We start from the raw sequence: 16,347 nt of genomic DNA, 5'->3' as shown, positions 1-16,347 counted from the left end.
TCTTTGCCAAGCTGCAGAGCGTTACGGTAAGGAACGTCAGTGGTGACATGTAGTGGCAGGTAGGTGGTTTCCAGTGAGTGAAAGATCTTATCATGGAGATAAGCCACAGTCACACCCTGGATTATCAGTGTTTGTTGACACAGAGAGTTTAAGCACTGGCGAAATCTGCTCACTCCTCATTCTTAATCCGTGGCAGCAAGCAGTGATAACAGAATCATGCAGAGCACCTCGTTTACTGGCAGTTGGTACACAGTGATGGAATGAGGAAGTGAGAATGTGCTGCTGGAGAGTTGCCAGCTTGGTTCTCTGATGCAGCTCCAGTAGGCGTACATCTGGAGGAGTGGAGGAATCTCACAGACATGCGTGAAGCAGACTCGGACTTTGATACTTCATCGGGAGGAAGCTGATGGAGATGGGTTCATGTGGCGGAAAGGTGTGTGTGTGTGTGTGTGTGTGTGTGTGTGTGTGTGTGTGTGTGTGTGTGTGTGTGGATTTGCTCAGCCAGAGAAACTGCTGACTCCATATTCCTAGAGAACAGTCAGCATCTCTCACACATTCCTTATTCAGCAGGGCTGTGGTTTGGCCTCCTGCTCGTGTGTTAGTCAGACTGCACAAGCCGAAGAAGCTCATGATGGTTTGACTCCTCCTAGCTGAACTTTGAGCTGCACACATGGTCGTCAATAGGAACTTGATTTACACACATGATGATGACAAGTAGAACTGATCTGATCGCGACACCCTTCTAACAGCTTGTAGCTCTTAAATCATGGCTCACGGTACACAATGAATTTGGTATGCAGTAAACATGGGTAAAATTATTAATGTCACAGCTAAAACATGTCTCACTCAGTGATCTGTGGACCCTCTTGATCTCATATCACAGGTTGTATTTTATCACTGTGTAGGTGTTCAGATAGAAAACAGTAAGTGGGAGAGCACTTCCTTCAAGAGAGATGGTATCTAAAAACACACCACTATTGCACTGACTCATATTCACTGATGTGCTTTCCTCTTGTGGAATCTTTACTTGTTTTTTTTAATTTAGACTGCACTGACATTTGTTTTCTAATATGCGACTCACACGTACACATTACTTACGCACTTGATGGTGGGTGTGGCTGATGCAGGTGGGGGTAATTTTCCTGCTTCACAGAAACAATAATCAGCTACTTGGAGGGCATGCTAATGGGTCTTTTAGCAGTTAGCATGATCCAGGCTTGCTTGCCTTTTAGTAACTTAGCTCATGTACCTCTGGGAGCAAAGTCACTGTAGTGATTAGCGGTGTCCTTCATTTAGAGCCAGACAGACTGCACCAGCAGCTGCCTGGCGTTTGTGATGTTTGTATTATGTGTTTTGATTTGCTAGCAGCTATGCTGAACTTTCCTCAGCTCACTAACGGTTTATTTGTGCGAAACACTGAAAGATTCTCTTTGCGCTCGTCCACAGACCAAGTCCTGGAGAAAGCAATGCATAAGTGTGTCCTGAAGCCCCTCAAGGCCGTAGTGAGCAGCGCCCTGCAGGAATTCCAGATACGCAGTGGGGAGTGGCAGGAGCTGAAGGAGAACCTGTCCCAGGCCAAGGCCAGGCAGCCACAGGAAATGGGCGTGGCCGACGCGCAGCCCCCGGACACAGTGGCCATAGAAAAGATCAAACACAAGTTCCACACCATGTGTAAACTGTACTCTCCAGAGAAGAAGGTCAGCATGCTGCTCAGAGTCTGCAAACTGATCTACACCATCATGGAGGACAACTCAGGTACAGATGAAAACCACACCCACACCCACAGTCAGTGTCGCATGGCAGGAATGATGAGTGAACCTGCTGTGTGTTTGACAGGTCGTCTGTATGGTGCTGATGACTTCCTGCCCATGCTGACCTATGTGTTGGCCCAGTGTGACATGCCTCAGCTGGACAATGAGATACTCTACATGATGGAGCTGCTGGACCCCTCACTGCTGCATGGAGAAGGTGTGGCACTTTTCCATGGAAACCAGCACAATCTACCCCATCCTCCACCCCCCACATAATTAACAGTGTGCCGCTGTGTGTGCGTGTTGATGTGCAGGTGGCTACTACCTGACCAGTGCGTATGGAGCCATGTCTCTGATCAAGAACTTCCAGGAGGAGCAAGCAGCCAGAGTGCTGAGCTCTGAGACCAGAAACACACTCCACCAGTGGCACCGCCGCCGCACCACCCAGCGCTCTGCACCATCCATCGATGACTTCCAGGTGAGAACACACAAATAAGTTCACTCAGTGCAAAAGGTTTCTGTGACGCTGGCAGATTAGCACTGCTTTAGAGGTTGTCTTTTAGCTTCAGAGTTGATTTTGATATTTTTATACACCAGTATTTTCAAAAGCAACACCACCCAGTACAGCCTCTCAGCTTCGAAAACATGGCAAGGAGGATTTTCGGTGTTTAACTGCAATCAAAAACATCTGAGTCTTCAGGCTTCGTATGTTTGCTCTCTGAACACTGACCGTCTCCTCTGACTGTCCCTCAGAACTACCTGCGGGTTGCTTTGCAGGAGCTGGACAGCGGCTGCACAGCCAAGACCCTGCAGGTGCAACCTTATGCCACCGTGGAGGAGGTGTGCCAGCTGTGCGCCCGCAAGTTCAAAGTGTCTGACCCCGAAAACTACGGCCTGTTCCTGTTGATGGAGGGCAACAGCCAGCAGCTGGCCCCAGACACCCACCCTCAAAAGATAAAGGCTGAGCTGCACAGCCGCCCGCAAGCCGGTCCCTTCTACTTCGTCTTCCGTCGCGTGGCCAGTAGCAGCACCGCCCAGCTATCTGCTCCCCTTCATGTGGCGCCCAACCTCAACGACCTCACCGTGACCTCTGACACAAAGGCCAACCTGAACGACCTCAGCACGGACCTGTCGACTGACTCCCCCAAACCCAGAGTCAGCTTAGGCCTGAGCCTGCCACCGAGCCACCTCAGCAGCTCCATCTCTGTGTGACTGTAGCAGCGAGCAGAAGCCTGAACAAGCTCTTTGTCTGCCGCAGTGTCACCCATAACTCCAGTAAACAAAAACATGTGGAGACACACGAGCTGGGCTCAGCGCTGTGGCGTGCCAGTCTTTGCAAAGCCGGACTTCTCCTTTCTTAGTCTGGGGAAGGTTCTGTCTGACAGGCCAGTTATTTGTCTTCCTGCTCTGGATTTCTTATCAGGGTAACTTTGTGGTAAACAGCTCTGTCAGTTGCTGTTTCCACCTCCTGATGGAGGGAATCTGAGCTCAGACACATGGGACAGTTCCTTTAAGTATACAAATAGATGTAGGTTATATATGTCATTTAAGTTTACGTCTCACAGTTGCTGGTAAACTGTAACTTTATTGTTTGAATTTTAAAAAGATAATCCTTCAGATTGTTGATTTGTGTGGATTTAGCGGCACCTGGTGGTGACTGATGCACAAAGCCATTTAAAAAAGAGAGAATGAAGCCACTTCTAATACAACAACAAACAAAACAATGTTATTAATAATAATAATACTAAAAACCCAGCATGCAATGCGCTGGACAGTCTGATTTCTTTATTAAAAAAGAGAAAAGATTCTAGTGGTTTCATGGTAAATGTGCTAGTGTTAATAATGATTATTACTAACAAAATATATATAATAGGTATAAGGTTATATAGGTTTGCAATGATTCACTCATTCTCAAGAAGCATATGAAAAAAAATTGAATGTAATAAAATATAAACAGAGCTGATGTCCCAATCATTTGGACCAAACTGTTACCTGACCTGGCTAGCCACCATTGTTTAGGTGCAGCAGCTACAGAGGTGTGAGCAGACCTCCACCTTTCTCACTCAAATGACTTCACACTACATCTAAACAAACTTGGATTTAAAAGATACAAAAATTGGTGGGATTCCCCTTTAACAGAATGCAGAAATTTAAGAGACGCTGTTTTTTTTGTTGATGATGGTGTTTTGTCATTTTTTTTGTTCCATAGTTGTCCCCACCATCTGCTGGATTTAAAGGGAATTGTTGATGCTGACGTAGAATGAGATGTGTCAGCGTGATCAGATCATCTGAAGGATTAACTTTGTAAAATTTAGCTCATGCATGTAGTTTGTGTTTAATGTTAGAAAAGGCAGGTGTTGCCAGTGTTTGTGTATTTACTGACAGTATCCTGGTGATATGAACGAGGCTCTTTCAGACCTGAGAAATGTTGCTGGTTATCGTTTCAGACCGTAGGGGTGGAACAGTTCTCCAAAGCCGTGGTTTCCCTTCATACCTCGGTTTTCGTTAGAGGAGAAGAAAAAGATTTTACTTGACCCCGACCTCATTATGAACAAAACGGATTCACTCGTTACCTGAATGGTCTGTAAATAGTAACCAGGCATTGACAGCTTCATATCACGGTCCAGGGAGACACGACCATGGCGTGACACTGTGGGTGTTTGTGTTACAGTTTCTGAATTGTTCCACTCCTATGAGAGTGATATGTGACAGATCCTGCGGCCGGCTGCCCCGTCTCTGTACTACTGACAAAGGCCTTTAACCCGGGTGGTAAGAACATGTATGAAGACACTGTGTGGACATCTAAGCTGGTCTGAGGTCCCACAGTCACACACGTTGAAAGGAAGGTGTAGCGGGTACCGTGATGATGGAGGGGAAAGTACTGAGAAGGACCTGCAGTACAGCGTAGCGTTGATTTTGGTGCTGTTGATCCAAATGCTTAAATTATAAGGTTTCAGGTAATCAGCATATAAATATATACACATTTACCAGTGTCAGTGTCCATTGTTTATCTGCCTGAAGTGCTGAAAGACTCTGAAACAGTCATTTTAAATTCCAGATTTTATTGTTTCCCTTGGCACAAAATAGAAAAAGAGCAGTAAAAATAAAATGAATGAAGGAATGAAAATATGAAATCAGCTATAGGCCAAATAATTATAAACATCAGCGTCAGCCCAAAATTTCACAATCAGCACATCTTGAGTTTGAACAATTGGAAAAGCTGAAAAAGATGCTCATGCAGTGAATGAACTGAAGTGCAGTGCTCTGTTCAGTCCTGTTTTACGCAGGATGAAGTGTAACAGCTGAAACAGGGAAGTGAAAGTGTTGCTGAGTAGCATTAATCTTGTACAGAGCCTGTCGTGCAGACCTCTGTGGGCCAAGTCTTCAGCGTCTGAATTTATACCTGCTGCCATGTTCCTCTAACATTCTTTGAGTATTTATATGTCTCTGTGCGGGAATTTTTCACAGATGGCTTTTCAATGTTAAAAATGTTCTTCATGGTGTCAAAATATCTTTAGTATCCAGGAGACATCCTGCTTATCATCCATGTCAGAAATATTCTTTTTGCACTCAATAAATGGTGGAAATGGAAATACTGTCTGTGCATTTGTTTGATCAATGCTCTGCTGTTGAGTCCCGTCATACCAGTTTCCTGCCGCCAGAGGGGGCTTGTGCCTCATTGATGCTGCATGAAGACTTGAAGATGAAAATGACCTCACACAAACAGGATGTATAACCACAGAAAATACACGTAACAGGCAGAACATGTGGCACCTATCATGTTTGTAGAATTTAGACTAAATTGTTATAGAATAATATCCTGTGTTTGACCAATACATTTTTCTAATAGTTTAACAAGCCCTCCTTCAGATGAAATGATAAAATCCTGGACTATTTGACCGTTTAATTTTTTTTTACTATGTTACTGCCTTGGAATGGTGACTACACCTATTGCACTGTAACTATGGGGAGAATTCCAGGTCCACTCATCCAGCCTTAATTATACGCAAAAAGGAAAGTTTTAGGCCTAATCTTAACAGTAGAGATGTGTCTGTCTCCTGAACCCAAACTGGATGCTGGTTCCAAAGAAAGCTGAAGGCTCTGCCTCCCATTCCACTTTTAAATACTCTGGGAACCACAAGTCAGCCTGTAGTGTGAGAGTGAAGCACTTTAATTTGGTGATATACTATAAGGTCATTAAGATAAGATGGGTCCTGAATATTCAAGAACTTGCATGTGAGGAGCAGGATTTTCAGTTTAATTTTGGATTTAACAGGAACCAATGAAGAGAAGCCAGTATAGGAGGAATCTGCTCTCTCTTTCTAGTCCCTCTACTTCATCTTCTAACTGTTATTGTGTTTATGAGCCATCCATTCTCTTCCAATTATTCAATTCAGGGTTACGGATAAATGTCATCAGCTGAACCAAACTAGAACTGGGCTATATTTTAATGTAAAACATTTGTACCACAAGATGATGCAATAAGTCTATGAAACCTTTACTTAACCAGGCAACGCACAACGGCTGATGGGAAAACGCTTTGGGAAATGGGGTCAGGGTAAAGAAGAATTAAAACGCACAGCAGCACACATGTGAAAACACGCCCTCTGGTGGTAAATGTTTTCAAAATTAAATAAAATACTTTTAAAGATTCTAAAGGTTACGACCAGCCTCCCCCCCACACAGCTCAGTGCAAAGTCCTGTTTGACTCTTTTTTTAATTTACAGAAACTCAATTTTCAGACATCAGATTTCCAACTCTTGATCTGTTGAGGTCTATCATGCACCATTCAGTAGCTGGAGGCTGAACTTTAAATGGCATTCTTCATCCTGACAGCTATCTGCCAGTTCAGCAGAAGCATTTAAAAAATGCTGAGTCCTCCTACACAGCCCCCACCTCCTTAGATGGTATGGATGTGACACCATGAGGTACACTCAAAAACTTCTCTCTCTCTTCAACTTGCATCATAGAGCCACAGGAGCAGCTATCCAAGCCTCTGAGGATCCCAGTTAAAAGGCTCAAAATAACCCACCTTCATATAGATGATCATCACTGCCAGCCTTTTCTACAAGACCCCTGAAGGCGCTTCAAGGTGAAGGATGATCATGTTTCTTCTGGCAGACTTGGCACACATACACATTTTCAACATCATTCTGAAGTAATGACTTGATTGGCTGGCTAGCATCATTGGGAGGGGTTATGATGCATGTGACTGGTCTGTGTTTCCAGTGTGCACATAGGGACCACCGTAAATATGAAAGAAAAATGGCCTTTGTGTCAGAGGTCACGGTGTAAATAAAATAACTGTCTGTCAAAATCTAACAGTAGGTCTGAGTCTGTATAGAACCAGACCCAGATAGCGTTCCATGGGTGACCTAGGCTTCAGACTTCTATAAAGCACTCTGCGACTCCTTTTCTGTGAGCACAGTAATAAAGACACAATTTAAATACTTATTTCCTACATTTAGCATTAGAGAGTGTTAAAGTTCTGCCATCTTGTGCCGAAACAGAAGGTGATGTCACTGGATTGGTTGGTTGTTGCTAAAAGGCTGGTTTATGTTTCTAGTTGCATTATTTCTTTTTCAGCTTCAAGTGAAAAACCACACTGACTGTGCACCTATATTCAATGCGGTAAATGCATACAACATACAGAATTATCAGAAATAACTTGTTTGAATGTATAGATTTTCTATAGAATAATACTGCAGACCAGTCAAAAGTAGAGCACAAGCGATCATGTCACCTTAAGCAATGACAACTTTATTAATGCTCAGGTAGCAAAATGATCTCTAAAATTACATTTGAGACATCTAAACACAAAGTAAACAATTTCTTTTGAAAAGTTTCTGCGTAGGAAGAGGTAAAGCTTAGATATGCACAGAAAGATATCATCTGCATACACTCTCACTCACTATCTCTTACATCCTGTGCTAGCCACAGCATGCAGTCATCTAGGATTTCCAGTACAAACTAACTCCAGTGCCATCTAAAAATGCTTTAGACTCTGATCCCAAAGTACATTAAGATTTACCATAAATAATTTATTATATCGAAGTATCTCCATGCGAGTAAACAAAGGACAAGAAACACGTCAAAACAAAGGGGATTACAGAGGAGACCTAGGAACTATGAAAATATATTCAACAGATATACAGATTGAGACAAAAAATATATAAATACATTTACACCTATTTATATACATATGTACATCAGCAATATATCACTCATGTGAATATCACAAATTATTTAGAAATCTCCTCTACAAGATGTGTCGTTTTATAATGAGAGCGCGTTTTGGTTAGTTTCAAAGTACCTCATGTTTTACACTGTAGATACATGCAGTTAATAGCAGCACATGACGTTTGAACCAAATAATCTGTAGCATAAATTGTTTGATAGTAAAGTGCACAATATATTTTGAAATAAATAAGATGGCCAAAACTGATGCCTTGGATTAGAAAGGTGTTGGTAACGGACAGGATGACACAGAGGAAAACCACGTGTACCTCAGAGAGGGGAATGCTACGAGACATTTCGATCCATTTCTTGATTTAGCTCATACTGATGTGTTTAACCTCCACAGTAATCAGACGCTTGAGATTTGGATATTTAAAAAAAAAAAAACTAATTTTTCTTTCTCATTTTTTATGCCTAGATAATTTGTCTATTTGTTCATCCCAGCAGCTGGATAGTGTAGTGGTAAAGCTACACACCTTTGGTGCAGGAGTCACAAGTTTGATTCCCACTCAATATCCAGTTAAGGGTCCTGCCTAGACCCCCACGATGCTAAAACCAAGCCCAGGAATAGTGCAGCCAGTCTGCAGCTTGGACACAAGCATTTCTGTGCACGTGACAAATAAAATTTAAACGTTTAGCTTTTTTTCGGGAAGAAGTGGGCTTTGTAGACATTCCTCAGGAGCTGTTATTGACACAACAAAAGTCATCCAGTTATTTGGTTTGTAATTAGCACCTCATTGAGCTCTTTCAGGGAAACTCTGGAGGAAAAGTTTGAGGTGGATTAACAGTTATACCCTGATATATGTATAATAATGATCACCTCAGACTGTGTTTAGGTCTCCCGTCAGGCAGACATTCTCACAGTTCCTCTTCATGATTTGAACTTGTGTTGTGTTTGGATAGTTTGAGCAGTCTAACAACAATATTAACAGACATTTATGATTTGAATGCGCCTTTTTAAACTCAACTATAAAGTCATGTTTTATCAGCAAAGCGCCATATTTACATATCGGTAATCTCAAAGTTATTGCATTACATAAGATTTAGACCCTGTTTTCCGGTTATGGTTGCGCTGTACTGTCTGTTTCTATGACATAAATAAATATCTGTGATATATGAAATATTTATACATTCGAAAGACAGCATTTCCTATTTTAGATATTTGATATTTCTGATCAATAAATTAACAAAGTACCTGAAACAATAGATCTTTTTCTTTTAGCAATACTCTTCCCTCAGTGAGAAAAAAAGAGCATGGAGCACTTGACATTTGAAATGCACCTGTCTGAGGAAAAGCTGACATTTTGATGAAAACTGTGTGAGAAGAATCAACCCTGACTGACAAGCGTTCACTTCAGTGTTGGTGGAAGTCTTTCAAGAATAATTAAACTTTACTGGCCCCTTAGTGGAATAAAAAATTCCCCGGAGGGTTTCACAAACCACACTGTACATGCTCTAAAAACTAGTAGGAATATTTATGTGCCACAAACCTACCAAATCTGGACAAATCTAGACATTAGGCATTACAAAATACAAAGAACTCCTGGAGAAAAATATAGTGGAAACTCCTCCCAACCTTAAAGAGTTGGGGTAAAAAGTCCTACTTTACTACCAGTTACATTGCTCACCCTCAGAGAAGTAAAGCAGGACATCCATCCATCCTTCCAGCACAGAGCAAACACCTGGTCCAGGTGTGGTTTTGAATAATGCCACCACTGTTTTGAGTCTATTTGGTCAGTGTCTCTGAGAGGAGAACAAGCAGCAGCTCCCCACTCACGAAAGACATAAATACATCTGCTTCTCGAACCCACTCCACACAAACCTGCTTCATTTTACAAGGATCCTCTCCTCATAATCAGCGTGCTTCAGCGGGTAAACACCTTGCTCTCCCGCTCTTCAGTGCAAGTTTGAGCTCCGCATGTCCCGTCCACACGTAGAACTACTCATCCAGATCAAACGGAATTTTGCAAAATGCCCTCACAAAAATTGTGCTTGTGATTGTGATCATCGACCTGGATCCCCGGCTGCACAAACAAAAACCTGCCCAGGTGCTCTTGTGACCTCCAGAGAAGAACTGTGCGTATGACAGGAATAAATAATAAATAGGACATCTGGGGGTTATTTACAGAGGTGAGCTATTTATAGAAAGGAAATCAATATGAAACGTGACAGCTACGGCCGTGAGTTAATTTATAAAAAGGTGACGGGATAATGCCCTGTTCCTGCTGAAGTGGAGACTTGTAGGTGCATGTCTTAAAAGAAAAACTGTAAATGCGAGCGTAAGATGGAAATAACAAAAAGTCCCAAGTAAACACTGTAACGAATAATGAAGACTCGTGGCCCTAACTCTGTCTAAACTTCCCATCGCTTTACATCATTGCTTTTTTTTTTTTATTACTTATTACTTTCAACTAGTAGATCTAAAAGACCCGCCTTTCCTCTCAGGAAAGGTTAGCAGCTAGGAAACATCACACCTAACACAGGGAGTTTCAAAATAAAAGGTCCTCATGTCAGGAGTGAGCAGTAGTAGAATAATTTCTGTGTGTGTGTGTGTGTGTGTGTGTGCGCGTGCGAGGTTATCATCCTCTGTGCTGTCCGTTGGTTGCTTCCATCTCTACTCCTGGAATCAGTCCCACTCTCTGGTCTGGTGTGGGCTAAACACCAGAGCAGCTCCATATGGCAAAAAAACAAGCCACAGAAAAATCAGTGTGAGTCAGACCTGTGCCAAATAGTATTTGCAATTAATTCTTTGGTCTCCAATAAGATCTTCCACTTGTTGCCACCAGCTATCTATTTAATATTTCTTTTTGAATTCCTTGCAAACACCACTTGTTTGTGTAAGTGTGTGCACAGTGAGTGTGTTGTGTATGCGTGCGTGTCTCAGTCATCCCGGCAGGTCGGCAGGTTGACAAAGGTGAAGATGTTGTACTCGATGAGGCAGGAGAAACACACGAAGATGGAGTAGAGGATGAGACACATGAAACCCAGACGTTTGTTCAGCGTCCAGTTGTTTAGGTGAACTCCCAGGACCTACAGCAGAGGAGAGGAGGAAAGCTCATGAAAACTGTGCTATGAGAAAGAAAGAAACAGAAACTGTCCATTCAAAAACTCACTGTCATAAACACAGATGCCAGCAGGAGCCCCACAGAGAAGATGAGTCCTTTGCTGTTTAATTTGATCTGCAAGAGAACAGGTGAGACATTATTAATGCAACGATCATCAACCTAAAGGGAGTCCACACAGGAAGCAGTTTGGTAATCACAGTTTTGTAGCTAAAGGCTGGTTAATAGCAGCCATTCCAGGTCCTGGATGCCCAGGGACCCTTTAATGTGTTGATAATCCTGTCAACCATCATGTACTGGACTACCTACACATCACACCTACAGGACCTGCTCAGGCATGAAGCTCCTGGTGCACAGGTTTTATGTGATGTTGATGCCAGAGGAGATTTCTGGAATTGTTAAGACAACAGAGCACTGACTTTTGCACACTATGTATCTGTGAAGTTACCTGGTCTCCCACATTGAATAATTTTACAAACTGATTCAAATCATATTCAGTGAACTCTTTAGAGACATTGTTTCACAAATGTTTGGAAAGGCAGACTGCATGGTTATATCACTTTTGTAGACCACAGGCTATTAAAGATTAGGTGCAGCTTTGTCCATATAAAGTGTGTCCAGCAAATACAGCATGTCCTTAAAAGTAAAGTTCAAGTTGGAACCTTCTCCCTGACTTTCTGTGATCTCTGCACGTCACTGCTAGTCCCCTCCTGTGTGGAGATCCTTAAACACATTGTTGGTCACTATGAGGGGACTTGGACTCTAGACTTTAGCAACAGATCCTAAAACCTAAGGGCTACAGTTCTAGAAGTGAATGTCCTATAGAAAGCATTTTAAGGATTCAAATAAGTCACGTAGCTATGAGCTGAATCAAGATTTGTTCTGGTTCAAAAAATGAAGGAAAACAAAAAGGCACCATTGTAGTAGTTTGCGTTATGGATCTGTATTAAAGTTTAGTCTAATTATCACAATCGTACAGGGCTTCGTTCCAGCCTCCACCAATCAGTGATGTTGCTGTTTCAGTTTAGGATTGTGGGTAAAGTAGTATTTCTCTGCAACACTGTGAATAAAATATGTTTCTGTTGAAACAAGGCTGATATCAGTGTGACCTGGTCTCACAGTGCCATAGCTTATAATGAGTCTGGTAAACATTATGGCTCATAATCAAAATTATAATCAGAATCTAAATGGGCTTTTTATTTAAATAGCCTCACTGTTGGGTTCTACGCTGCACTTAATTACTGAAGCCTGTTGTGATTAAGTAGCAGACATATGGACGCAGATATGAGATAAATAAGAAAATGTGCTTTAAGGATTTACATTTTCCTGTAGTCTGTATCAGCTCTTATGTGTAACAGTAACAGTAGTGCAGGTTAATAAGATGCTAGTTTACAGCATTAACTTTCTATTTAAGGTTGTAATGGTAAATGGCCTGTATTTGTTTAGCGCTTTACACATCCAGTCATCCACCCGTTCACACAGTTTTGTCTTCCACAAAAATCTCAGGAACGAACTCGATACAATAACACAAAACGATAAAGCTCTCTCTCTGACTGTGAGGTGGCTCAGGGGGTAGAACCTCATCTACTGATCAGAAGCATTTAGGCATGAAAAAAAGTGCTTTGTTTGAACGTGTGTGTAATCGGGTGAATGAGGCTTGTAGTACAAAGCACTCCGACTGCTCAGTTAGAGCAGATCTACTTAACATTTACCATAGATCCATCAGTCTGAGCCAGAGTCTGTTTTAGCCGTGTACCATGAACTGGTTGCCTGTACTAAGAAGGACTTATCCAAGTCACTTCAGGGTTAACCCCAGGTTTTCTCTACTCTGTAGACCTCTGCATGGGGATCAGGAGGGTCGAAAGATTTTAAGCAATGTTTAATGTCTCTGATTTCCAGCAGCAGTGATAAACATAGGTTCTTAGAAGTAGCTTTATCATTTGATTCACTTTATTAATCCCAGGTTTGTTTTTTGGCATCATTAATAAAATAAGCAGTAATAATACATAAGACAACTACAATGTACTTGCTCACCTCATATCAAATTTGTACACAGACCTATAATTCTGTTTTTGGTTAGTCATTAATATACTGCTGCTTGGGCTGTAGTTACATCATAAGGTTTTAAAAACTGAGCTATATAATGAACAGTGGTAACACAAACAGGGAGAGGTCGACAGTGATCACTGACTTTTTTAGAGGCTTGTTCAGATTAAATAGAACAAGATACAAAGCATGTCAAAAACACAACAGGCTTAATAAACACAGACTAGTTTCGACCCGGAAGCAGTGATGAAACATCAGGTCATCACTTAAAGACCATCAATACCTGTAAATGTGCTTTATAAATGATTTTTCCAAGCTATTGCATATGCTGTCTTTCAAATTGTTGTAGATCATGTTTGCATGTGTTGTTCTATCATGTCTTAGCTGATATTTATACATCAGCTGAGTTTTACTATCTGATGGACACAAGCTACTGCACGGCATATCTTCCTTTGCAGCAAATAGGTAAGATTTTCAGTTTCAGTTTTGAATCCTACTGAAACATAATTTCCCTCCACTGCACTACTGGGAATGTAGCAGAGATGTTAGCAGTAGCAATAAACTTGTTGGAAAAATGCCACTCATTATGTGGGAGTCCACCATAACAGAAAACCTTTTGTCATATTACAGCTGTCTTCTTCTGCGGCATCTATCCTTGTCTCTGAGAGAGAGGTGCTGCTACTGGTTCATGTTGACGCTCTCTTCAGTGACTTGAAATCCTGCATGAAGGTTTCAGTTTCAGATGCATTCACCCAGACCTATCATCCATTTTGGATTAGAGAAAGACACTCTACTTTTGAAACTAGGCTTCAACTTTCCTTTTGGATAAAGTTTATACTTAGGGCTGAATCAGAAACATCAGTTATGCTCCACTTCCCTTTTTTCACTCATTATGCCAGTACATTACATTAAACGCCACTACCATGCACAGGTAGTATTCTGATTGGTCCAGAACAACAAAGTTTACAGCATTGAGGAGAAACATGCAAACTCCCCAAAAGATCAAATAAGCAGCACGAGAAGGAGAGACAAATTCACTTCATTATAAAGATTCATTTTGACTCTCTCAAGGACCAACAACAGTACAAAATGAGCAGCACACAGGCTGTTTGTTCCACATATTGTTGATGAAATGCTCAGTTGAAAGTAAAAAAACGACAACTTTCTGATGAAAGTCTGCAAAGCTCTGTGCACGACCATAATTAAAGGGTCGATGAGCTTTGTGCTACTTACATCAGAGCCATAGTTGATAGCCAAGGTCTTTAGAGCCCAGGGAAGACCGAGCCCTACCAGGATGTCGAACACGTTACTGCCAATGGAGTTGGACACCGCCATGTCACCCATTCCTGAACACACAGACGTAGACGGAGTTGTGAATCAGCAAAAACAGAAATCAAAGAGATCAGGCAGACAGCGTGAAAGGTAAAGAGAGTGGGAAAAGAGCAGACAGGAAGCAGGTTGGTCTGACGTAGGTGGACACGGGCGGCATTCAGTACAGCTATCTGTCTGTTGCATCTTCAAAAAATAAAAATACAATAACTGAGCCTTACACCGGGGTATCGTTGCACTGGTTTACTGAACCTTACTTTCAGGGCATGTACAGAACATGAGCATCCATTTTCTACTGCCTCCTACAGGACACACTCTTCTTCCACTTCCTTACACATTAATGTAACACAGAACTAATACTGCCTCTCCTGGCATTACCATTGTAACAACACATTCATTCTGTTTCTTTCAGAAGATTAACAGGAACTTAGGATGTAGGTATCTATGAATAATAACTATTATGTATACTCATATTTATATAACCACTTATTTCTTGCGATACCACATCTCCTCCCCCCTTAAGTCAACAACTCCCTTGACTTACAAAATAACTGTTTATCTAAAGAATGCTTAACAAACAATCAACATGTAATTAAGGTAACCATACAACCATACAACTGTACATAGGTTTCCATGTTTCTCTTTTTTTTTTTTCTAACTAGGAAGGTACGTCCTTCCTGTGAGATCAGAGCGCATTGTTGCTCTATTTCTGGAAGATCTCACACTACCTAACAAAGTCCTTTAAAGTCTCTGGTGGACGTCTCTCTCTCTGGGAACGTCGCAACACGGGTGTCCCTGAGGAGTCTCCGGGAGCTGGAGTCTCCGGAGCATAAGGCAACTCCATTGCCGGAGGTTGTGGCGATGTGTCCAACTCTGATGGCCAGCAGCACTCAGGCACTGATTCTTTGTCAAGCAATGGCTCCACCTCCCTGTCTGGTGTACTGGGAACAGTGTCAGCCACTCTTGCTCTCACCTGATCCACATGCCGCTTCACAGTTTGACCTGATCCAATGGTAACAATGTAAGACACTGGACCCGATGCTCTCACAATGACTGCGGGAATCCACTTCGGGCCATAGGAGTAGTTTCTGATGAAGACCTTGTCTCCTGGTGTGAAACTTCTCAGTCTTTTCTTGGTGTCATGATTTTCTTTCTGTTTCGATTGTTTGTGCTGCACTTTTGTTTTCACATCAGGCATGAGCAAGTCCAAAACTGATCTGAGTCTCCGTGACATCATCAACTCTGCAGGTGATAAACCAGTAGTGGCATGCGGTGTGATGCGATAACTGAACAGAAATCGGGACAGTCTGGTTTGCAAGGTATCACCTTTGACTTTCTTCATCCCCTCCTTAAAGGTCTGGACCGCCCTCTCAGCCAGCCCATTTGAAGAAGGGTGGAAAGGTGCTGATCTTACATGGTCAATTCCATTCTGCTTCATGAATGACTCAAATTCAGCACTTGTGAAGCATGTTCCGTTGTCTGAAACTAACATTTTAGGTAGTCCAAACACACTGAAACTCTGGCGCAGTTTCTCTATAGTTACCTGTGATGTAGAGGATTTCACAGGGTAAATGTCCATCCACTTGGAATGAGCATCCACAATGATTAGAAACATCTCCCCGAGGAAAGGCCCTGCATAGTCCACATGGATTCTGGACCATGGTGACTCCGGCCACTCCCAAGGGTGTAATGGTGCAGTAGGTGGTGACTTGGAGTGTTTCTGACACTCCTCACATGCCTGCACTTCTCTTTCAATGTTCTCATCCATCCCTGGCCACCATACATACGACCTTGCCAAGCCTTTCATCTTCGACATGCCTGTATGAGTCTGGTGCAGGAGTTTCAATATTTTGTCTCGGCCTTTGGTGGGAATAATTACTCGGGCTCCCCAGAGCACGCAACCATCCCTCACACTCAGTTCC

The 16,347-nt window shown here is 42.3% G+C and overlaps 2 protein-coding genes across 4 annotated transcripts in view; one reads left to right on the top strand and one right to left on the bottom strand.

Moving 5' to 3' along the window:
• rin2a (Ras and Rab interactor 2a) overlaps window positions 1–5,344 on the top strand; it is a 41,931-nt gene extending 36,587 nt beyond the window's left edge. The window contains exons 9-12 of the mRNA XM_004554622.3: window positions 1,447–1,755; window positions 1,837–1,968; window positions 2,066–2,229; window positions 2,505–5,344. Of these exons, the coding sequence (XP_004554679.1) occupies window positions 1,447–1,755; window positions 1,837–1,968; window positions 2,066–2,229; window positions 2,505–2,963 (1,064 nt within the window). The 3' untranslated portion in view covers window positions 2,964–5,344. The remainder of the gene's footprint in view (window positions 1–1,446; window positions 1,756–1,836; window positions 1,969–2,065; window positions 2,230–2,504) is intronic.
• A 2,146-nt stretch (window positions 5,345–7,490) lies between these two features.
• slc24a3 (solute carrier family 24 member 3) overlaps window positions 7,491–16,347 on the bottom strand; it is a 131,205-nt gene continuing 122,348 nt past the window's right edge. For all 3 annotated transcript variants that reach the window (XM_004554621.3, XM_076891934.1, XM_076891935.1), the window contains 3 exons: window positions 14,330–14,442; window positions 11,102–11,167; window positions 7,491–11,018 (listed from right to left, as the gene is read on the bottom strand). In XM_004554621.3, coding sequence (XP_004554678.1) covers window positions 10,869–11,018; window positions 11,102–11,167; window positions 14,330–14,442 — 329 coding nt within the window. In that variant the 3' untranslated portion in view covers window positions 7,491–10,868. The remainder of the gene's footprint in view (window positions 11,019–11,101; window positions 11,168–14,329; window positions 14,443–16,347) is intronic.

The sequence above is a fragment of the Maylandia zebra genome, linkage group LG13 (assembly GCF_041146795.1).
Source record: "Maylandia zebra isolate NMK-2024a linkage group LG13, Mzebra_GT3a, whole genome shotgun sequence".
NCBI lineage: Eukaryota > Metazoa > Chordata > Actinopteri > Cichliformes > Cichlidae > Maylandia > Maylandia zebra.
Note: the sequence above shows the minus strand (reverse complement) of the source record. Positions and strands in the feature narration are given on the sequence as shown.